Source organism: Neoarthrinium moseri (assembly GCF_022829205.1).
Source record: "Neoarthrinium moseri strain CBS 164.80 chromosome Unknown scaffold8_Wmoseri_CBS_16480, whole genome shotgun sequence".
NCBI lineage: Eukaryota > Fungi > Ascomycota > Sordariomycetes > Amphisphaeriales > Apiosporaceae > Neoarthrinium > Neoarthrinium moseri.
In genome coordinates, this window is record NW_026055122.1 from 520,191 (window position 1) to 541,161 (window position 20,971).

The 20,971-nt window shown below is 51.9% G+C and overlaps 11 protein-coding genes across 11 annotated transcripts; 3 read left to right on the top strand and 8 right to left on the bottom strand.

Annotated features, from left to right (window-relative positions):
• Positions 1-1,367: 1,367 nt before the first annotated feature.
• Positions 1,368-2,378, bottom strand: JN550_003430 (uncharacterized protein; the record flags this gene model as incomplete). The annotated part of the gene is made up of 3 exons (XM_049314833.1): positions 1,368-1,737; positions 1,791-1,853; positions 1,927-2,378. 3 exons carry the CDS (start codon positions 2,376-2,378, stop codon positions 1,368-1,370), a joined length of 885 nt encoding a protein of 294 aa, XP_049174621.1.
• Positions 2,379-3,675: 1,297 nt separating this feature from the next.
• JN550_003431 (uncharacterized protein) lies at positions 3,676-4,110 on the bottom strand (the record flags this gene model as incomplete). Its single annotated transcript, XM_049314834.1, has 3 exons — positions 3,676-3,778; positions 3,864-3,946; positions 4,012-4,110. 3 exons carry the CDS (start codon positions 4,108-4,110, stop codon positions 3,676-3,678), a joined length of 285 nt encoding a protein of 94 aa, XP_049174622.1.
• Positions 4,111-5,218: 1,108 nt separating this feature from the next.
• JN550_003432 (uncharacterized protein) lies at positions 5,219-5,998 on the top strand (the record flags this gene model as incomplete). The annotated part of the gene is made up of 1 exon (XM_049314835.1): positions 5,219-5,998. One exon carries the CDS (start codon positions 5,219-5,221, stop codon positions 5,996-5,998), a length of 780 nt encoding a protein of 259 aa, XP_049174623.1.
• A 372-nt stretch (positions 5,999-6,370) lies between these two features.
• On the bottom strand, positions 6,371-7,824 carry JN550_003433 (uncharacterized protein; the record flags this gene model as incomplete). Its single annotated transcript, XM_049314836.1, has 3 exons — positions 6,371-6,459; positions 6,526-7,067; positions 7,184-7,824. The coding sequence occupies 3 exons, from the start codon at positions 7,822-7,824 to the stop codon at positions 6,371-6,373; spliced, it is 1,272 nt and encodes a 423-aa protein (XP_049174624.1).
• Positions 7,825-8,811: 987 nt separating this feature from the next.
• On the top strand, positions 8,812-9,603 carry JN550_003434 (uncharacterized protein; the record flags this gene model as incomplete). The annotated part of the gene is made up of 1 exon (XM_049314838.1): positions 8,812-9,603. The coding sequence occupies one exon, from the start codon at positions 8,812-8,814 to the stop codon at positions 9,601-9,603; it is 792 nt and encodes a 263-aa protein (XP_049174625.1).
• A 314-nt stretch (positions 9,604-9,917) lies between these two features.
• Positions 9,918-11,296, bottom strand: JN550_003435 (uncharacterized protein; the record flags this gene model as incomplete). The annotated part of the gene is made up of 2 exons (XM_049314839.1): positions 9,918-10,961; positions 11,039-11,296. The coding sequence occupies 2 exons, from the start codon at positions 11,294-11,296 to the stop codon at positions 9,918-9,920; spliced, it is 1,302 nt and encodes a 433-aa protein (XP_049174626.1).
• A 1,024-nt stretch (positions 11,297-12,320) lies between these two features.
• Positions 12,321-13,697, bottom strand: JN550_003436 (uncharacterized protein; the record flags this gene model as incomplete). Its single annotated transcript, XM_049314840.1, has 2 exons — positions 12,321-13,209; positions 13,261-13,697. The coding sequence occupies 2 exons, from the start codon at positions 13,695-13,697 to the stop codon at positions 12,321-12,323; spliced, it is 1,326 nt and encodes a 441-aa protein (XP_049174627.1).
• Positions 13,698-14,023: 326 nt separating this feature from the next.
• Positions 14,024-15,166, bottom strand: JN550_003437 (uncharacterized protein; the record flags this gene model as incomplete). Its single annotated transcript, XM_049314841.1, has 3 exons — positions 14,024-14,829; positions 14,886-15,091; positions 15,147-15,166. The coding sequence occupies 3 exons, from the start codon at positions 15,164-15,166 to the stop codon at positions 14,024-14,026; spliced, it is 1,032 nt and encodes a 343-aa protein (XP_049174628.1).
• A 1,207-nt stretch (positions 15,167-16,373) lies between these two features.
• On the bottom strand, positions 16,374-17,731 carry JN550_003438 (uncharacterized protein; the record flags this gene model as incomplete). The annotated part of the gene is made up of 2 exons (XM_049314842.1): positions 16,374-17,066; positions 17,135-17,731. 2 exons carry the CDS (start codon positions 17,729-17,731, stop codon positions 16,374-16,376), a joined length of 1,290 nt encoding a protein of 429 aa, XP_049174629.1.
• A 692-nt stretch (positions 17,732-18,423) lies between these two features.
• Positions 18,424-18,892, bottom strand: JN550_003439 (uncharacterized protein; the record flags this gene model as incomplete). The annotated part of the gene is made up of 4 exons (XM_049314843.1): positions 18,424-18,573; positions 18,672-18,730; positions 18,795-18,825; positions 18,881-18,892. The coding sequence occupies 4 exons, from the start codon at positions 18,890-18,892 to the stop codon at positions 18,424-18,426; spliced, it is 252 nt and encodes an 83-aa protein (XP_049174630.1).
• A 354-nt stretch (positions 18,893-19,246) lies between these two features.
• Positions 19,247-20,430, top strand: JN550_003440 (uncharacterized protein; the record flags this gene model as incomplete). Its single annotated transcript, XM_049314844.1, has 3 exons — positions 19,247-19,665; positions 19,723-20,111; positions 20,159-20,430. The coding sequence occupies 3 exons, from the start codon at positions 19,247-19,249 to the stop codon at positions 20,428-20,430; spliced, it is 1,080 nt and encodes a 359-aa protein (XP_049174631.1).
• Positions 20,431-20,971: the final 541 nt, after the last annotated feature.

A 20,971-nucleotide genomic window follows, 5' to 3' on the forward strand; every position in this document is an offset into this window, starting at 1 on the left:
GGCGCTGGCTACCGGACACGGAGGCGCAGCCCGTCGTAGGGGCGCCCCACCTTGCCTTGCGATTAACTAGCATATCTGGTACACCGAGTGTCTGATGTACGACGGGGGACACGGCACTTGAAAGGGCTGTGTATATTCTCGCTACCTAATTCGTGGTACGCGCATCTCTGCAGTTGTTCAGCGGTGAAAAGCTCCGGATCTTGCTTTTCCCTTCGCTCAGCGTGCGTGCCTCTGCGTTCTAAGAGTTATGCGGCTGGCACAAGTTGGCTCGGCCCTCCGCAGTGACAAGAGGGGGTCCGAGAGAGAGAGAGAGAATGGGTTTGGGATCTAAACCTCATTTTCCTTGGCACCGGTTGTGCGCATGGCTGATTAAGCTCAAGGTGATTGTCAACGGGCTTTCACGGTAGTTTAGCGTCTCTTTTGACTACTGACGTCTGCGTGGTCTGCGCGCCAGGACGTGCTGCCCGCCTTGCGTGGCAGATGGATCTACGTCTGTCAATGCACTGGCGTCAATGTCGCGAAAAGGCAAATCCGCCATGACGCGTTTTTGTGCACCGCGCGCAGTATCGGTGTACTGTGGACCGGGCCCTGGGCGTGGAATTCGTCTCGGCTGGATACTAAACGGGCCCAGGTAGTTGCGCCGCGGGCAGCGAGCCGAGCATGTACGGAACCCTGCTCCTGAACTACTGTAGGCCGATGAACCCAAGTTTCCGGGATATCACAGCTTCTTCCCCCTTCTCCGCTAGTTTTCACCTTGGTTTGAAGAAAAAGCCGAAGACCAGGCCATGAGACCGTCGGATAAAATGCTGCCCGCAGCCGCAACACGGCGCTGAGACTGGTTGACACATGTGGCCTGCCGCAGCGCATTCTGCCTCAATCCACGACCCACGCGCGGTGCTCGCGAAGCTGCAGGATGCCGTCCCGGCGTTTCGGCGGGGCAAAAGCCTGGATCCTGGTTGAGGACAAGCCGAGTGCGACCCTAATCGCTGGTCCCAGGTTTCGTCCTGGCTTCCGGTTGGAGACTATAGACAAGTTGAGAAAGCTCACCCGTGCCCGCTGTAAAGCTTAAGAAAGGGCTTATAAGTAGTCTGCCGGGATTGGCCGTCATCAAGCTGTGTATTTTCCAACGCAACGCAGCTGTTCGATTTGCATAATGCTTGAAGAGTCTTCCAACAGGAAACTAGATACTTGATTATGTTAATATGATCATTCTCTTGACTGGAGATTATGGTTGTTCCGTTATAGCTCAAGTGGATTTCTTTCACATGCAATACAATTCTGGATGAAACATATTATGTCGGGTATATATCTATAGGGGTATCGTTATATGTTTATCATAAACCATTATATCCAATGAACCACAACGTCTATTTGTTGTAAACGGCAACATAATCCACCGTGAAGACACCCCCGGAAGTTGTCGTGGACAGAGGCGTCGAGGATCCGTACACACCATTGGGAAACGAGCCGCCGATAGCAAGGTCGAGCAGGATGAAGATCGGGTTATGAACCGTCTTGTTCCACACGGCAGCCGGCATGTCCGTATCAATAACTTGCCAGAAGAGTGTGCCGTCCAAGAACCACCGCACCGCCTCGGGCTTTGCGCTGCGGTCAACCTCCAGAGTGTAGGTGTGGAAGTTCCCCTGGCAGGCGCTTCCCGGGCAGGTACGGCTGCCTCCAAGGCCGTTGGCCTCGTTGCACGCGCCGCCGGGATTTGTGTCGCAGTGTAGGACACCCCTTGAAGAATGTTAACCCTCAGATACTCTATGGCCAGGATTCTTCTTACTTACCAGGCCTTGTTCAACCCGTTCACGTTCTCCATGATATCAAACTCGCCAACGCCGGGCCAGTTTCTAGTAAAGAGTCAGCAAGGTTATCTCGCCCAGAGAAATTGCACGGCGCCAAGATCGGAAAGGGTTTACTCACGTATAGTTGCCCCTATAAGCAGCGCCCAATGCCCAGAATGCAGGCCAGTAACCCACAGGCTGGCTGACGCTGGGCAGCTTCAAGCTGGCCTGGATCCGCATGACGCCACCTGCTCTAGCCATGAAGTCCTTGCGTTGCGTCTCGATGCGGCCCGACGTCCATGCGCCGCTGCTGTCCTTGAGGGCCACGATCTCAAGCGCACTTGCTCCGTTTAGTCTCAAGTTGTTGACACTGCTCGTGTACGTCTGCACCTCACCCGTGCCCCAGTTTGCGGGACCGCCGGGGTAATTCTTGCCGGTATCTGTGATCCAGTTGGCCGAGTTGGGAGGGCTATTGCGTCCGCCGTTGAAGTCATCGGTCCAAGTGACCGTGAAGCCTGCGATGCGCGGGGCGGCGGCCTGGGCTGCAGAGGCCGCCACAGCCAGACTGACAAGACTGCGGAGAAGTCCCATAGTGCTTGTCCGAAAGAGAATATGGGTGGGAGAGAAGGGCTATAGAGCACCTAAACAGCACTGTTTGATAGAAGGACTGACGACGAGCGAAATGGCAACATACTGGCCCAATGCAGCATCACCACCTAATATATAGCTTTGCCATTCATGATATCGTGCCTGGTGTTGCGGTCCAGATCCCCCATGGTTCCCCGGAATGGGAGACATGCCGGAGACACTGCTATCGAAAACCCGGTCCAGATTTCCCAAACGAGTATAACTGGCTAAATCTCAGCCGCAGCCCAGACGGGTTTTGGGTATAGTGCGAGATATAGCGCCTCTATAGCGCCTAGCGCAAGACAAGCGAGACGCATCCAGACCACGAGCGATTTTAGCTCTCGGGCCTGAAGAAGAAGCAAAGTCGCCTGGCAAATCAGACACTGTCTTTGCATTCCGTTCTGGAAGGCCGAGTCCGAAACTTGAGCGCTTGCTGTATGACATCTCAGCTGTGCGACAGGGTTCAGGCGTCTGGCAATCGAAGCCAGGAGAGGCACGCGGTGTTGTCAACGCGTGTCTACCTGGTAGTTAGCTTGTATTTGTCTAATGCCAAAGTCTAGACCCAAAATCAAGTGCTAGAAGCGCTCCAGAACTGCTTGTGTTTAGCGCTTTGGTTTCGCCGTCGCCGGCGCTCTACTCCACGCCTCTGGGCATCCGGCTCGTTTGTTTTTTCATGTGCTCTGACGGAGTAGATGTGAGGAACCTAATTTCGTGCGAGAGGATTGACTGGTAGACGTGCCTTGGATTATGCCTACCTTGTGGCGACTGATCGTTAAGTATGAATTTCACGACTGGCATGAACAGTCCAAATTTCACATTCGTATTTTCGACTTGTGGCTAGCGAGTTGACTGTCTGGAACAGAGCACTAAGTCCGGCTACAATCGTCGAAGAAATTATTGTTCGCTAGATAGCTTCAGTAGGCTTTCAGACAAGCCCGTAAAAGACCACTGTATGCACGCTTCTTGAATATACCCTCTAGAACGTGTAAATCCAGTGATTATGACGATTTGTGCCATTTTTTGACGACTTCTGTTCCATGGACATACCCAATAACTTTAATCCTGTCATTCTAACTATTCATTAAACCCAGGGATTCAAGTTACTTTGACGCGTTGGTGTAGTGACTATATGTCTGGTTGGAAATGGGATGATTCTACTAGATACGCATCGGCGGTTTAATAATGATATAAGTCACGTGGTAATTCCTGTGCCATATATCATGGTGTAAACGTGTGTTGCATTGACAAGTAGGCTAAGTATCTAAGCCTTGCAGTCGACAACGGGGAATGCAACGTCGGAGAGGCAGTAACCGCTGGTTGCTACACGCGAGGCCGCATCACAGTTGTCGGGGTCGGAAGTGTCGCTGCATTGGTGGCACAAACATGTCAGTTACGAGAAAAAAGAGTATTTGACAAAGAGACGTGGCAGCACCCTGGGGAACGACTTACCGGATGTAGTACAAGTTACACAGGTTTAACGAATCCTTGTAGTCACCATCAATCGTGATCTCGTAGTATACCTCCGGGTGCCCCTGCAAAATTTGGCCAATTAGATTTGTAGAGATAACGAGATAAATAGCAAGTGGTATGTAACTACCTCCAATTCATAGCAGCACTTCTTGACGTCCCGCTCCTGAATAGCAGGTGTGGCAATGGCCAACACGGGAAGCAGGGCCACAACAAACGAGAGCTGCATTGTGAGATATGTTTAGAGCTGAGGGTCTTGTGATGATGAGTAAGTCCAGGTAATTCAAACGGCGGATGAGTACGAGATAGAATATAGACTTGGTATTGGGATTCTGGCTTACTTTTATACTATAAGATCGGCGAATATCGTCTTTTCCCTTTCTACAAAGGTTTGCGAGACCTGGCGAGGTGGCACGATGTTCAAACCTTGAATTGTGTTCGTTGTCTTAGCAGTTGACGTAACTAAGAAGATATCGTCGTCGTGGTGGGCCGACTAGGATAACACGATGCTCGCCAAGCCAAGACGCGTCTGCCGGGTGGATCTCTCATCTCCTTAAGCTCAATCAGGCTCATGCATTGCCAAGTGGTGACAGCGTCCAAGTTGATTTGTAGCTCCCTTGTCCTCAAGCTCGTATTATATAGTTTGCCCCTTGCCTATGGCTTCCGTGTCGCGCCTCGCCCCCCGTCAAAATCATCTCAGCTCCGCTGATCACTGGCTGCAGTTGCAACGGAGCCCGCACCGCTCCGAAGGGGTTCTCCCATGCCGAGAGTCAGGACGGGCTTAATAATTCATGACCAAGCAGTGATGCTGACTTTGCCACGCTGATTCGAAATCTTAAGCTCAAAATATACGTCATTGGGCTTTCAAACAGTGATAGTATAAGACAGCACCCAACAAGACTTCGGAAGTGCTTCGAACACGTGTGTTAACTTCCACACCATAATTCGATTTCGCATTCATGCCTCATGCCTAGAGGGCTGGCTATCAGAGTATGTATTCCTCGAAGACTGATAATTCCCCTCTTTGTGATGATTAACAAAGGGCCATCGCAGCCCATGCCTCGGTTCTTTGAGCCTCTTTGCCAATATGTACAAAGAAACACACTCACAATGGTGCAATTTTTTTTTAAAGGGAAATGATTTTCTGGACAATGAATGGTCACGGTATATATGGCTCAACTCAGTTGCTTGAGATACATCATGTTGGCATACCAAACTGCTAAAACTCCTCCAACTATAACAGCGCGTTTCTTACTGGCCGAGAACCGCATCCGCTTCGTTCTTTTACAGTCGTATACTTTGTATTACAAGTTAATTCAGTTCACTTTTTGCACAGGATGCAGTTTGGTTGGGTATTCAGTTGCTGCTTCAGCCAGGAGGAAAAGAACAAGCAACTGAACGCAAGGCACCCGGCGATCCTCCGTACAGTTCGGGCACAACCGTCTCCCCAGCGTATGGAAGTACCAGCGCTCCCTAAGAGATCGCCAGAGGTGGAGCAAGGCTATGACATAATACTGAAGAGTATGCGTGCCGGCCAACAAGGGGAGACTCCCCGCGTTGAGCCCGAGACCACCATAGTTGTCCCTGGGTCCTCCAGAAGCGATGAGGAGGTCACGGCCGAGAATGTCCAGGATAAGCTGGCGGACCTCAGAGCTGACATGCAGCGGTACAACAGTGTCGTGACCTCGAACAAGGTTTCGGACTCTAATGTTGCCAGCGTAGACGAGCAGGCCAAGCAAGTTCGGGATAGCTACTATAGCGCATCGTCTTTGCCATTATACGAGAGCGATACGGAAGCAGTGATTGGCACCGCAACTGCTGTAAATGTTCGCAGTTTGACTGGTTCAGCTCGCGCACAGGTTACCGACGTGTCTAGTCCTCAGGCTACCAATGCTGAGCTCTTTGTCATTTCAGATTCTCAGGACGAGGATGAGGACGAAGATGATGATGCTGGGATGTCCGTGGATAGAAAGGCTGATGAATCCACTGAAGCACAGGGTCAGCCCAAGGCTGATGTCGGCGCTTCGTCGCACGTCTCGTCTGACTCGCTAGAGTCTATCGGTCTTAATGGACAAGCCGAGGATGTCGTCTTTGATTCTGATGAAGAGATACAGTAAGTCGCGGTAGGTCAAGGACTGGATGAAGTCTATAGACTGTTAAAAGGTTTGTGGATTCGGCTCTTAAAGGCTTGGAGTGCGATATAGAGTTGCATGGGCGTAGATGACCTAGCAGGCTAGAGCGATAACGATAATTGGTATAAGCGTAACTAATATGGAGTTGCGAGATTCTTCGCAACGTATTGCTAGAGTGAAACTATTGAAGCGAGTACGTGCGTTGGTTCGAAATAAATGTGGCGTGAAGACAGAAAGACATCAGGAGCTCAAGCTATAGCTTTCCCAATGGCTCTATTTCCAGCTACGAATACGAATTCCTCAGTTTGTTGAAGTTTGCTCGAGACCACCGGAACATTATATTATCTAGAGGTCGAACTATTGAAGAAAGTCAAAGGCAGCTGCTGCTTGCACCTTTGCGACCTGCAAGAACTCGGTGATAGACGCAGACTCATTGACTGCCGCCACTGTTTACCCACGTCAGTCCTCAAAGTTGCCAAATCAGACAACGAAGATAAAATGTCTTGACCTACTACTGAAGGGGCTGCACCCATAGACGTAGCCAGGTATGCCCGCGTAACGATAGTGTTTGCAATCCGTAGCTCCCATAGAAGGGATAGCGACCGGGTGGGTACCGGGAGCGACTGCCTTGGCGTTGTCCCCGAGGAACCCGACCATGGGATGACTGATGGACGAAAAACTGGAGGGATTGCTCGCAGCCTCCTGTACTTTAAGCTGAATGGTTGCCTCGACGTACTGTGGCCGCTCAGTGATAGAGTGAAGTTTTCCCATCACATCTTCTGCCGTCAAACCAATGGGTAGTCTGATATCAAGCTCAAACTCGCAGAGCTCTGGGATTACGTTCACTTTTATGCCACCCTTGATTGTCCCAACATTGACCGTCGGACGCGCAATAATCGTAGAGGTGCCTTCGCCCATTGCTTCGTCGACGATCTTGAGGACCTCGGGCTTCTTCAAGTGACGATCGATTTCGTCTGGTATGTCGAATTGCATGGACTCAACTGTCTCTATGGCATCTGAAATGAAGGCTGTCGCGGTTCGGATAGCTCCCTTGCTTCAAAAGTAGGTCAGCATATGAAGCCAAGAAAGGACTGTATGCTGGCTCTCAACCCAAAGGTGGAGGCCGAAAGAGGGCATCACATGGTAGAGAGAAGAATTTTAGAAACTTACCTCAAGTTCAAATATGCACCAAGCGCCCCCCTGGTTTTGATAGTACCAGACAACCTTAAAGTTCCTTTTTCTGAGAATCTGATGGTTTGGCCCGTGGGTTCCGCGCTCAGCATAACGTCACCTCCCCATCTCTCTCTGTCTTGTTGTATCAAATACTTGGTCCCCCATTTCCCACCCGTCTCTTCGTCCGAGACCGCACAGAGCGAGACGCTGCCCTTGAGGGATTCTCTTATCTCATACAGATGTGCGTATGCTACTACCAGTGATGCAGTGCCAGACTTCATATCAACGACGCCTCTGCCATGCAGGCGCCCGTCAATGATGTCACCCGACCATGGGTCTCGAGTCCAGTCGCTGCTGTCACCTGCAGGGAAGACGTCGATATGCCCATTGAGCACTACGCGTGGCCCAGGCCCCTTACCGCCGGCAAACTCGCTGACCAGGTTTGGGCACCCTGGCTTGGCGGTAATCAACTGGTAAGGAATGCCCTTCTCGGTGAGGTACTCGGTGAGAACAGCGGCAGCCGCTGTGGTATCTCCCGGAGGATTAGGAGATGGCGCTTGAACAAATCCTTGAAGCAGCCGGATCTGACTCTGCTCGGTTGATCCAAGAGCCTGAAGAAGGGCTGTCTTTGGATCCATATGTATTGCGAAATGGCGGGTCCAAGTCTGAATTGACGTGGCTGATGTACTGATTCTTGAATTATATTTGAGGTGTTAGCCAAGAAAGCTACCAATGACTGTGAATATGGGTGTTGTTACGCCAATCCATTGTTTGGGGGCCTTTATGTAGATGAACAAGAGGATTCATCTTTTACTAACATATGCATGCTGAAGGCTCGGCTTCGGCTTGCGGCGTCGGTTTGGGTTCATCTTCAGTTCGGCCCCGCATCGGCTTCAAACAGGTTAATATGTGATCGAGTTCCACCACTGCACCGAATCTACCATGACTCACGGGCCCATTTTGATGATGATACGGACACGTAGATTGTTCTAGGGTTCATAGTCATCCTTTCGTATATTATATGAGGCCAATCTTTCTTTTGCCTTGTCGGTATCGCCTCCTTCGAGGTTGTCTGGTTCCGCTGCAGAGAGAGCTCTGCTAAATCGATATATTTCAATTGCAAAATCGAAAATACCGCCGAGAATGACGTGTTAAACAAGTGTAAGCACAAAGGTCCGGGAGAGGTGCATGTCATTACTCGATGCCCCAAGTTTGAAGTATGGGAGTATTGCTATCATGAGTCTATACAACCACACAACTATAGGCGCTGGCGAAGGTGTTGGCAGGGGGTGTTCAGTAACCAATCAGCCAACTAGGTGCCTACAGGGGATGTTGGAAGGCCCCCAAATCCCAGGTGCACTAATTAACCGCACATGCAGCCCCTGAACCCCTTATCAATTAATTGGCAGCAAAGCACCATGGTGTTAGGGAGAGCTACACAAGAGCCGGAGCTTAGCTGAGCGCGTCCCGACATCACCAAGTGCAACTCCGAAAACCTGCGATCTGCTGCCCGGGCCATGAAGGTGTAACCTCATCAACGTCACACGGACGCAAAACGCCAGCGAGCCCCGCCGACCCAACGGTCCTGAAGTCGATCATTCGAATGTAGACATCGCCCTTCACAAATGGTGCGCTTCCCCGCGCTCTTCCGCCTGCCCTCGAAGCTGCGGCGCCGGGCCCGACGCCGCAGGATGAACACCCTACTGAGCCTCCTGGTCATCGTACTACTGCTCCTCATACCCTTCTACATCATCTACAAGCCACCGCGGCTGCTGATTCGGTACTTCTCGCGACGCTGGCCCGACGTGCTGTGGGAGGTGGAGACCAAGACGAAGGTGGTGGCATTGACGATTGACGACGCGCCCTCGGAGCACACGGAGCAGATACTAGGAGTTCTGAAGGCCTATGACGCGACGGCGACCTTCTTCGTGATCGGGGGCCAGGTCTCCGGTCGCGAGGAGATCCTGGCCGACGTGGTGCGCAGCGGCAATGAGCTCGGCAACCACGCCATGCACGACGAGCCGAGCCGCGCTCTGAGCGACGATGAGCTGACGGCCGAGATCGAGACTGTCCGCGACAAGATCCGAGCCGCATACAAAACCGCCGAGAAGGACATGCCGCCGCAGTACTTCCGGCCCGGGTCCGGCTTCTTCAGCGATCGCATGCGACGCCTTGTTGACAAGCTGGGGTACCGGTTGGTCTTGGGTAGCATATACCCGCACGACCCACAGATCAAGTTCTCGTGGCTCAACTCGAAACACATTCTGAGCATGCTACACCCTGGAGGCATCATTATCTGCCACGACAGGCGGAAATGGACAGCGCCCATGCTGCGGAGAGTGTTGAAAGAGGCCAAGAATAGGGGTTATCAGGTTGTCAGCGTCTCGGAACTGCTGAAAATCACAAGCGGTAATTGATAGCCCGCTATATGGGCTGATGACATATAGAACGAGCGGATCGTGTAGGAACGGGAGTGTACAACAACGGAACCAGCCTGGCTGCATCATCATTGCCAGTGGATCGACTTGAAATCTAGGATTAGACAAAAACGGGAAATGTTTGACGAAAAGATTCAATACCATTACTTAACGAAGCACAGTTGTTTTCGAACAAGATCGACTTTCATGGATTCAATTAGTTGCAGATGCACTGCTTCCACCTTAGGACTGGGTTTAATAAACAACTCTATCGACAAAATGGGAGATGCTCTCGCTTTACGCAGGCTCCGTTCTTAAGTAGCTGTCTTCTCCTGGATCAAAGCCTTGAAAGCTTGCTCTAAATCATCTCTCAAATCTTCCCATCCCTCGATGCCGACACTAACCCGAAGCAAGGTCTTCTCACAGCTCGCATCCGACATGGACCTCCACTCGATCAGGCTTTCCACGCCACCTAGGCTCGTCGCGTGGTGAAATAGGTGTAGTTTACTCGGAAGCCTCTTTGCATCAGTCTCGTCCTTCGCGCAGAGCGAGAATACTGGTCCGAATCCGTTTGGCATCTGCTTTTTCAACCAAGAATCCTTACCATCTAGGTCATCCGCTTGCAGACTCGCATGCTTGACTTCTTTCAACACCTGGTTGACCGGGCTTCCTTCCTTCTTCAGCTCAGAGACTAGCCACTGCACCAGTTTCTCCGAATCGTGGCTTTGCTTCTTCACTCTAATCTCCAGTGTTCGCAAGCTCCTGATTCCCAACCAACCCTCCATACTCCCGAGTACGGCACCAAGAACCAGCCTCTCTTCTGTCAATGGCTTGATCCAGTCGCTATGCCGCGGAGCCACTGTGACTACACCACACAGCATATCACTATGCCCTCCAAAGTATTTGGTGCCGGAATGCATCACAGCATCCGCTCCCCACAAGAACGGGTCCAGTAGCGGAGGCGGCGCAAATGTGGCATCAACTGTCAGATAGGCACCGATCCTCTTGGCCTTCTCGGCATAGAACTCAAGATTCCGCGCCTCGCCCGTAGGGTTCAGCGGTGTCTCGACGTGTATGACATCTCCACGACCAAGCTCCGAGTCTATGCAGTCCAGATCCACCATCTGGAGCCCTGTAAGTCGTGAAAGCAACCTGATGACTCCGTGGCAACCGTGATACCCTCCGCCTATAGCAATGCGCTTAGGGTTGATGCGCACCAGCAGCGCGTGGAAGGCCGACAGCCCGGAACTGTAAGTAAGAGACGGACCATGCAATATGGAGGTCAGGATGGCCTCCAGGCGCGTGGTGTTGGGTGCTGTCATGCGGGAGTACACGTGTGAGTCGTAGGGGTTGGCGGGCTGGACGGGATACGTGAGTTTGTCTCTCTCGAACGTAAGTTGATCATAGAGAGATGCATTTGGGCTACGCTACTCACATTGTTGTTTGAGAACTGCTTCAAATCGTCAGGGTTTCTATTATAGCGGAAGGTTGTCGAGACATGCATGGGGGGCGCGACAGCCTGGTGGGAGTTCAAGTAGTCATCTGCGTGGATAGTCTGAGCCGAGAGTGAGAGATGCTGTAGTCTCGTTGCTGGTGACTGGTAACTCGTGTTGATGGTGTTCGGCGGGTTCTCGTGGGCCATGCCATCGACGAGCTCTGGCTGAGCCGCCGTAGAGTCACTGGTATCCCCCATGATCCCAGATCCGTCACTCTGAGATCGAGATACAAACCTGGGGCTGAGGTTCACTCTGGTTTTCAAACAATGCAAAGAACTTCTGAGGTTCTATTCAACTCTGCCGCATCCAAAAGCCCAAAGCAGTTGGTAAAACCCGAGTACTTGAGAAATGAGAGAGTTTGGGATCAAAACCAACATCATACTCAAGTGAACGTTGGTCATTCGGCGCCTTCTGGTTTACAAGCACCCCACATCAGGACGTCGGCGGGGTAGCTAAGCGTCTCCAGCGATGTTATAATCGCGCCATTCTGCATGGGTGGACGCCAGTCGAGAGAGCTTATGACCCTTCCGCTCCGTTATCGGGCGTGCACGGTCAAATACGGCTTCGCAATGCCTCGAGCCTTTGGTGACAATGAGTAAACGACTTACCACTCAAATCTACCGCTGATACCTCTGCAAATCATTAGAGCGTGACTTCTCTCGTCCATGGAAGACTTCTAAGCTGATTGGAAGTATACAATTTGGAGAGTCTAGTTGATAATGAGACCTCTACACATGGCTTTGCATGGGTAACAGAAAAGAAAACAATACCGATCCCAAAATTCTCTTGTCATACCATTCCCTCGAAGATACATTACCTCTGCGGTAGCCATGCCACCCTACCGAGTATGCAAGTTGGTGCTTGGCTTCTTGTCTCTCACTCATTCAATAATCGTTCGAATAAAATCAAGATCTTCGCCTGCTGGGATAACAATTTTTGGTGGAGTTCCTTCGAAGAGGGCAACTCCATCTTGAGGTATAGTTTATTGGCTTCAGTGTAGCCCACATCCTGGCCTCTGCAGCTTTCCGAGTTATGCTGCAACGGTCTTTTATTTGGGAATGTGTTCAGAAGGACAGAGCGTTGATGGCAGTCCCCATTTGGGGCAGCAACAGATCTCCCCTGACATCCAAGCGCACTGCAGACGTCAAGTCTGGTAAACGGTCGTTGGCAGTTTCTGGCGATACACTTAGCATTGTACGCCTGTGCAGTATTTCGTACTGATTACCTTAGCTCTATAGCTTTGCTGAACGACTTCGAGCAAAACTCGCAGACAAAGCGCTTCTCATCTGCCAACTTCCCAAGTCCCACAGTTGCATGTCGCTTTCTTGCCACAAGTTGAATATTCGTGAAGAGAGAAGTGTCCTCCTCGTCTGAATCGTTTGTTTCATTCAAGTCCCAGGCGAGATTAGCGGAATCCCCGGATACTGGCTTTGGCATCCTCTTTGCTAGCGCGGATCTGCTCGTTTCATCATCGTTGAGCTCACTTGTTCGTTGATACATAGTGCCGCATCCAGAGCTGTTGCGCATTAGTGCAAGACTGACGACGAGCTTCTGTCCAGGTACCCACCACCGTACACTGGATTTCAATGATGACGCGGGTACCGTATGACAATTAGGGCAACTCGATAGAGCTGTGTTGGGAGTCATGCTCTCCTTGCAAATGATACTCATATAGATGGTCAGTCTGGGGCGAACGGCCATGCTCCAAGGTATGTCTCGGCGGATCAACCTGCCACTCTCTTGTTCTTGCAGCGTATATCTTTGGGCTGCAACACGCTTCGCTCCTCTCCTGTCTTTGAACCGAACAATGAGCAGTGTATTGAAGGCTTCCCAGGAGTCTATAGTGCGCAAATGGATCGGGACTACCCGACCAACCGCGTCCTCAAGCATGAAGAATTCTTCTGGAAGAGGCCGCTCTATACTTGCCAACTGGGTTGATCTAATGGCCATGACTTCTCTGTATATCAACAGATTCTGGAAGATAACCCGGCGGGAGAGACTCAGTACCTCTTTGCTCAGATTCGCAGCTTCGCTGACGTAGCTGGAAAGTGTTTGTGTCCATGTGGTATTGTCTGATTGCCTTTTCTGTTCGTTCAAATGTGCAAGCTTTCTGTGAAACCGGGTCAATTAGAACGACTTGATGTCCTGCAAAGTCACTTACATGCTGGCAGTACTAAGAATTACATCCATATTGCTTCGATGATTTGCGGTTTTCACACGGAATTTCTCCAACTCCTTGCCTTGCAACCTCCATTGTATCTTTGCAACAGACGTTCGCAGAGAACTTCCAGAGTCCTTTCCGAGACTCTCGTCGTACTTTTGGACGTGTTGCTTGAATGCATCAATTTCCCATCGACAAGCTTCGACCGAGGTGAACGCAGCGTCTTTACATTGCTGTAGTTCTGGAACTCCGAGATTCACTTGACAAACTTGGTAAATTTGTAGTAATGTATGGTCTAGTACATTCAAATCCTTCACTAGAGCTCTGTATTCTGATGTTGAGCCGCGTGCGTCATCGAGCGCAACGACAAACTCTTTGATGATGATGCTGAGAGAGACAAAATCTCCAAATGAGCCGAAAGTAGGCGAGAAGGACATGTTGAGACATGAAAAGCAGGAAGGAATCGTGAAAAGTAAGTTGGGATCCGAAGGCTATGTGAAATATATGGATAGTTTGCGAGTGAGGCTGTGTCTTCTGCACGAGTTCATTGGCTCTGAGCTGAGGCCCCATGTTGAGCCTGACAAGGTTGAACTTCGAGTGGCGGAGCGCAATCAATAACAAGATGCCAACATTCAATGACCGCCGTAACTGCATACTTGTATTGCTTCTTCTTATTTAAGCTCCAATTTGGCATGTTATCGTCGCGGACAAGGTATGAGGTTAATTTGGTAGGAAAGTTGAACCCCGATGCCGTGCCAGACTTCTACCCGAGCAGAGCCTTCTCAGATTTCAAGATCTCAGGTATCTCATCCTCGATACTCTGTCGGTGGGGCTTCCAGCCTAAAGTCTTCCTCAAGCGCTCAGCCTTGCCCCTGGAATTCAAGCCCCAGCTCACAGCTTGGAAATCTGCAATCTCGAACGCCTCGTCCCTGCTAAGCTTCTCCTCCGCAGGCTCAGCCTTCAGGTACCCAAGTTCGTATGCCTCCTTAGCCATGGCCTTCGACAGTTCACCCCACACGAACTCCCCGTTCTCGGCGAGGTGGTAGCCCTTGGCACCCCAGAGCTCCTCGGACAGGTTACCCGCTGCTGCGGCTTCCGCGAGCAAGACGAAAGCATCGCTCAGGTCGTGGACGTGCACGCTGTTCCAGCGAGCCTTGCCCTGCCCAATAATTGGGGCGTATCCCTTTTTAAGGATCAAGCTGCCAAGTTCGTATGCCTGACGGCTACGGCCCGAGACGGGGCCGCGTCCCTTACCGTAGATAGTCGGCGGGCAGACGATAGCAGTCTTGACGGCATCGCCATGTGCCGTGCCGCACTCCAGCACGATCTTGTCGACGTTGCGGTGGAACGCGGCGTCCGGAAGGTGGGTGAGTTCTGACACACCCGACCAGTCGTTGAACTCCTTCTCAGACCACTCGCCCAACTTGTTTGCCGAATCGTCAAAGTATGTCAGAATGCCTGTACCTCCCGTGTGTAGCCAGAAGCCTGGCTTTGAGGCCGAGTGGCCAGATGCCAGACCTGCCGCGATGGCCTTGGCAGCACCTTCGTGGTCCGAGGCATCTGCGGTGTCTAAGAAGTAGATAAGCATGGTGTTATGGGCTTCTTGTAAGCAGCAGATAACTCACGTAGAACGATATCTGCTTTCGATGCTTCTTCCTCGATGATTTTCGAGTTGTCAAGGTCGCCAATAACTGCTCTAACCTTCGGGTACTTGGCTTTCACCTGGTCGGCCTTCTCCTGGGTGCGAACCAGAATTGAATATTCCCAATCTGGATGAGACTGATTGAGCGCATAGAGCGCGTCACCACCGATGAATCCAGTCGATCCCGTACTATGAGGGGTTCGTCAACCATCTAAATGACACTTTCAGGCGGGGTTATACTGACATGAATACCTTTGGCGCCATGCTGCTTTACTTCAATACTTAATCTGAGTTGAATATGGTGTTTGACTGTGTTCTTGTTGTTTGATGAATTTCTGGACGTGCAAACGTAGGCCAAGAAATTTTACAGCTTGGGGGGTAATAATTTATCCTCGAACTGTCATGACGCAAGTGAAGGCTACGGCATCCATATACGTGCATGCACGTCCCCGAACCCCACACACGATTATCTCTGTTTTCTGGGTTCTATCGCCGATCTGGATTATAGTCTAACTTGTGAGTTTCTCCAGTATTCTCTTGCTTGAAAACCCTCGGGTTATCGAACGTCGATTTCTAAGCCAGGGTCCACTTGACCCCGGGTGTATAGTAGGCAGCTGTCGAGGATAGCTTGACCCCGCTTCCACGGCGCAATTCGGACCTAGATGAACTCTAGAGCTACGATGATCATCAACAGCTTCTTGGCTGCCATTGGCGGTCGCTTGACTGCTTTACGTCTTTCCACTACCGTACCAGACATGTGTGAACTGACAGAAAAACCTTATGGATGGAACTGTAGAATCGATCACAGCTGGGAACATGGATGGGATTTTACGAAGTGCCAAGCCACAGGCGTTGCTCAAGCTGAACTGAAGTCGTTGAATCTATAGCTTCTCAATGTGCATATCCTGACGGTTTACCGAGTCCTTGTTATGCTGTTTACTGCTGTAGTAGCCTCCACCAACGGGCCAGTCAGCGCGTCCCTATTGCGGTTCTGCCTCACTTGGTAATTGAGACTGTTGAACGAACGATGATCCATAACATCTTGCGTTTCTCTGACTTCTAGAAATTCCATCGCACTTCTGATGACTGAATTCAATTCTTTTTGAATAATTGTATCCAGTCTCAAGTTCAATCGACTCCCAATTCCTCGTGTCGTTGGAACCATGTTTGATACTTGCACTGCAAATTTAGCTCCTCAGCAAGACGTGGCGCGCGCCAAAGACGTCAAAGTCCCAGCTTTGTCAGCAGGGTTAGAGTCTGATATAATCCAACAGGGCAGGCTCAGTCCATACTGGACTATCCACAGATATATACGAGAGCAGGGGAAGCATCATGGTACTCAATTTCTCATGAGTCTAGCGGAAGCAACAAAACTAAATGGGAGGTCTAGCATTGAAATGGTGACAATATATGTACACAAGAAGATATTTTGAGATATGCATAGCACGAAACCACACCCTTTTGCTGCGCCCTAGATTCTCCTTCGGTATCTAGCCGCGGGAGCGCTGGTCGCACCGAAGGTGCTGCCAATCTCTCCCCACTTCAAGTTGGAAAACGTCACTTCGGGCTCCGGCTCGACCTTGAGGATGTTCTCGGGCAAGTCTTCAGAGTCGGCGCAAGGCCCGGCGCCTTGGCTCAGCCCATCCAACCACGTCATGCCGCCGTCGCTAGACCACCAGATGCTGAGCGCAACCACCATACCACGGGTCATGGCGTCACCCATGGCCTCGAGGGCACCTAGCCTCGTGAACGCGGACGCGCCGCTAGCGGTGCAGTAGGGATCGGTGATGGAATCGACGGCCGGCAGCCCTTCCTTGGCGACCGTCTCGCTGTGCACGACGACGCCGTTCTGGACGTAGATACGCACGATCTCGTCCAGCTTTCCGGTCGAGTTGTTGGCAGGGAACTGCGTGACGACAGTGAAAGGTTTGGTGGTGTCAACGTCGAAGGAGTTGCCCTGGCCGTAATAGTCTTTCTGGTCCAGCCGGTACGGGTTCCACCCGCAACCATTCTTGTCGCAGACTCCGTCTCTGCCGCAAGCATCACCGGAGCACAAGTAAACGCCAGATTCGTTACACGGGTGTGGCGCAATCTGTTGGCTTCGAGCGTTTGCCTCCCAAATATCCATCTCGTTACAGCAGGCACCGGCACCGTCGAGGTTTCCCTGGGTGAGAAATATCAGTATTCAACGTGGACAGAGTGGAGAATAATGTGGCAATAGCTATAACTTACAACACCATTGATGAAAGGTGTGGTGTAACACTGCGCATCGCAGTATCCTGTGCCTCGAGCAGCACCTCCTTGGTTCAGCTCGTTCTTTCCACCTTCTGCTTCCATCTCTGAGAGATAGAGGGCACTGTTCATGCCGCACGGGAGCTTGGTAGCATCGACATCGAAGGTGAACTCGAGGCCTGTGAACTTGACCATCTCGTACTTCTCCTCTGTGTCATCCAGGAGGTAGATACGGGGAGAGACAGAGACATTGTTCACAAGCATCTGCATACGCAGAGAAGCCCCGGTGGTCGTGATACCCACGGTACTGTAGTCGTTCAGGCCCTCTTGGATGCAGTTGGTCGCGCAAGCCTCCTTGGTTGGGCATGCCGTGGCATTTGGCGGATTGCCCCAGTCTCCACAGCCAGCTGTGCTATTGACTTGGTGAACCGAGTGGGCAAGGGAGTCCAGGACAATGTAGTTCGTCGCCTCGGTACACCCGCCGGCAACAGTACACCGGTAAGTGGTCAACTTTGGGTGAGTCTCAGTGCCGACTGGCGTTTGAGCCGAAGCAAGCCCAAGCAGGGCAAGACTGAGAGGGATTGCGCCGCGTGCCATCGTGTCTCTGTGAATTTGTCTGGGTTCGGGACAGCGAGATCTGCCTGGGACACCTCGTCACAAGCCGAGGGAACCCCCAAGTATACTTTATACACACGGCCAACATGGTGTATCTCCTCAAGGTTCGCATGCTCTTCCCCTTCCCCAATCTCCATGGTTTCATTCTCCAAACTCTCCAATTTTGGAGAATGTTTACCATAGTAGACGCCCGCGGGTTCCGCTTGCCAAGGGTGTTATTGCCGTTTTGTGATGGGTGGAAGTTGAGGTGCCGCCGCTAAAGACACCGGAAGGGGAACGCGGCCCTAGATCCCCGGCAGCAGGTCAATCTATTCGACACGGACTAGGCCGCGCTTCTCGGGTCGCACATATAATTAACTCTAGGAACGGGGAGGCTTGACCACTCCGTTACCAACTGTTCAATTAAGGAATTCTGACGAGCCGCATTGTATGGGACTCTATGCAGATCTGTCCCGAGCTGTAGCTGTACATATTAAGTGCATGATCAGATGCGAACAGTTTTCGGGGTTTCCCGAACCGACACCCGAGACTATCCTCAGTGACATGCATTCCGTCACCCGTGATGGCGGCCACAGAATACGTAGTACCTCGATGTGTCCTTGATCTTGTTGTCGCAGCTACTGCAGTTGCATACATACAAGGCATAAGACATGGCACAGTATCGCGAGAGGTCGTTATGCCCGGACCTCGAACTTAGCCTCGCCCTCCTTGACCTCCCTGTCCTCCTTGTCGAGCTGCACAACACGGGCATGAGTTGGGCCACGATCGATGTCTTTCAGGAACTGCTTTAACGCATCCGGGCTACCCTGGGCCTCGCCCTCGACCTGCGGCTGGTGTAAGTGGCGGCACGGGCTTTCTGTCGTCTCGGCTACGGAGGCCGATAACAACGCAGACTTGCCTTCTCGTTCTCGGTGTTACGCACCCATCCTGTGATGCCAGCCTCTGTCGCCTTCTTCTGCGTAAAGTAGCGGAAGTTCACGCCTGGTCGTGACGTCATCTGTCAGTGATGGCATCGCTCACGGGGGAACTCGATGATTCAGCATACCCTGGACAGTGCCATGGACGCGGAAGTAGATCTACCGTCGCATGGCTTAGATGTAGCTCTGTTGCGGTGGAAGGAGTACGACTTACTCTCTGCGACATATTGGTACCTGCTAGTGGTATATCTGATAGAGAAGGCCGTTGGCTCGTTGAGGAAATGCTTGTCTGGTGGAGGGCTGCCAGTTCGCTTTTGAGAGCCTGGGGTTAAGGTAGGTAGAGAAGCGGGTAACGCAAGGGAGCTTTAGCGGGTGCGCCAAGGCGGCCGCCATCGCCTAACCCAGGAGCTTTAGCGTGTGGAACTCATCCTACGTCCTACGTACAGACAGAACGCCAAGCTGCGAGTCTAAAACAACTAAATTTGGACGTCCAAGCCTGTCAAACGTCACGTCCAGAGGCTACCAACTCTTTCTCATTCATCAATCAAGTCGCCGGCCCTCTGCATAGAAAGCGCTATCCATGGACCCCGCCGATCAGCCCAACGCAACCCCTGAACCACCTGTCGTCTTTCGAGGCAAGAAGCGCAAGACATTCCGACAACGAGCCAGTGAAGACGAAGGCGCGAACCACGCAGGTGGCGCACCCGACTCCGGAGACCAGGACAACGCAGGCTCTTCCAGAGAGCCAGAGGCCACGGCCAGCGATCAGTTTTCGGTCGCCGAGATCATACGTCAGCGGAATGCCCGCAAGGCGCGGTTACGAGGCGTAGGCTTCGGCGCCGACGATGCGCAAGGTGCCGCGAACGGGGACGATGAATTGAGTCTGATGATTCGCGAGGAGGAGCAGAAGGCTCAACAGTTGGACCAACCCGTTGGCGGCATGACGAAGCGTTTCGCTGCCCAGACAGGCCTGTCCAGTGAGCTCGTGAACAAGCACATGTGAGTCCCTCCATGCCCCGATGACCACCCCAACTTGTGCATTGCTGATGGAGCAAGGATGGAATACATAGAGACCGAATTGGCCAAACGAAAGTCAGCAGCTTCACCAAGTCAATCCACCTCGCTAGGCCCATCATCTGAGAGCACCACCAATGCGACTGCCAACGAGGCGCCCCGCGCCCCAAGAGCAGACCAACACACTTCACTACAAGGGAATCTGATGGAGATTGACCTAGGTGAGGAGGCGCGCAACAGGAACGAGGCCATGACGGAACGCGCGAGGCGTAGACTGCAAGGCGAGGCCGTCGAGGATGAAGCGCAAGCTGCAAGGCCCAAGAAGGTCAGAATAGGGCGGGATGGCAAACCGTGGCGCTCACGAAATAGGAGGACAAGCGATGCCGTCAAGCGTGATCAGCTCGTGGAGGAGATCCTACGAGAAAACAGACGTAGGTTGCTGCGAACCCACACACGACAGCTGCTAACTCGTGTACAGTCGACGTCTACGAGACACCAACCCCGCCCCCGGCCAGTGCTGCTGGAGAGGCCGATGATGACGGCGCTGCGGATGACCGCATCGCAGAAGAGTTCAGGCGGGAGTTCATGGATGCCATGGCTCAGAGACAACAGAAGAAGAAGCCAGCCCCTGCCGCTGGAGCCAAGAAGGACGAGGAAGTACTCAAAGGACCAAAGTTGGGCGGCAGCCGCAATGCAAGAGCTGCTATGCGCGATCTGCTACTCAAGAAGGAGAAAGAGGCCAAAAAGTAGTTCGCCACATGAATTCATACCACACTGTTATGGTACATATCCTGATCTATCTCACATTGTCGTGCGAGGAAGGTAACTGCAGTCCGAATACTGTTGTGATCAGTTCCCTTGAATCCGACCAGAGTATCGATCCCGAAGCCTAGTCTGGAGCTCAGGGCTATTCAAAGAAAATTGATAGTCAGGGTGCTTGACCATGTCATACATCTCGCCCGTGATTCGCTATTATGCATGAGCAACAACAGAAATCGGCAACCACTGGATTGCCGTCTCACTTGATGCCGTGTCGGGCGAAAGGCCCAAAAGTATAGCTTGAGTCCTTGGACCCCAGACCCCAGCGGCCAAATTGCGACGCTTGGGGGCCATCTCGAGGAGGTCGACTGGTCGTCATGTCATGGATCATATCATGTAACTTTTAGCTGAAGGAGAGTTTGCCAAAGCAGATTACACAAAACTCCATCTTCGCTGTTATTTCTTACTTCTATATCGTTATAATTCAAAGCTTTGGCTCTACTCGGATGATCTTACGAATCTCACCCTCACT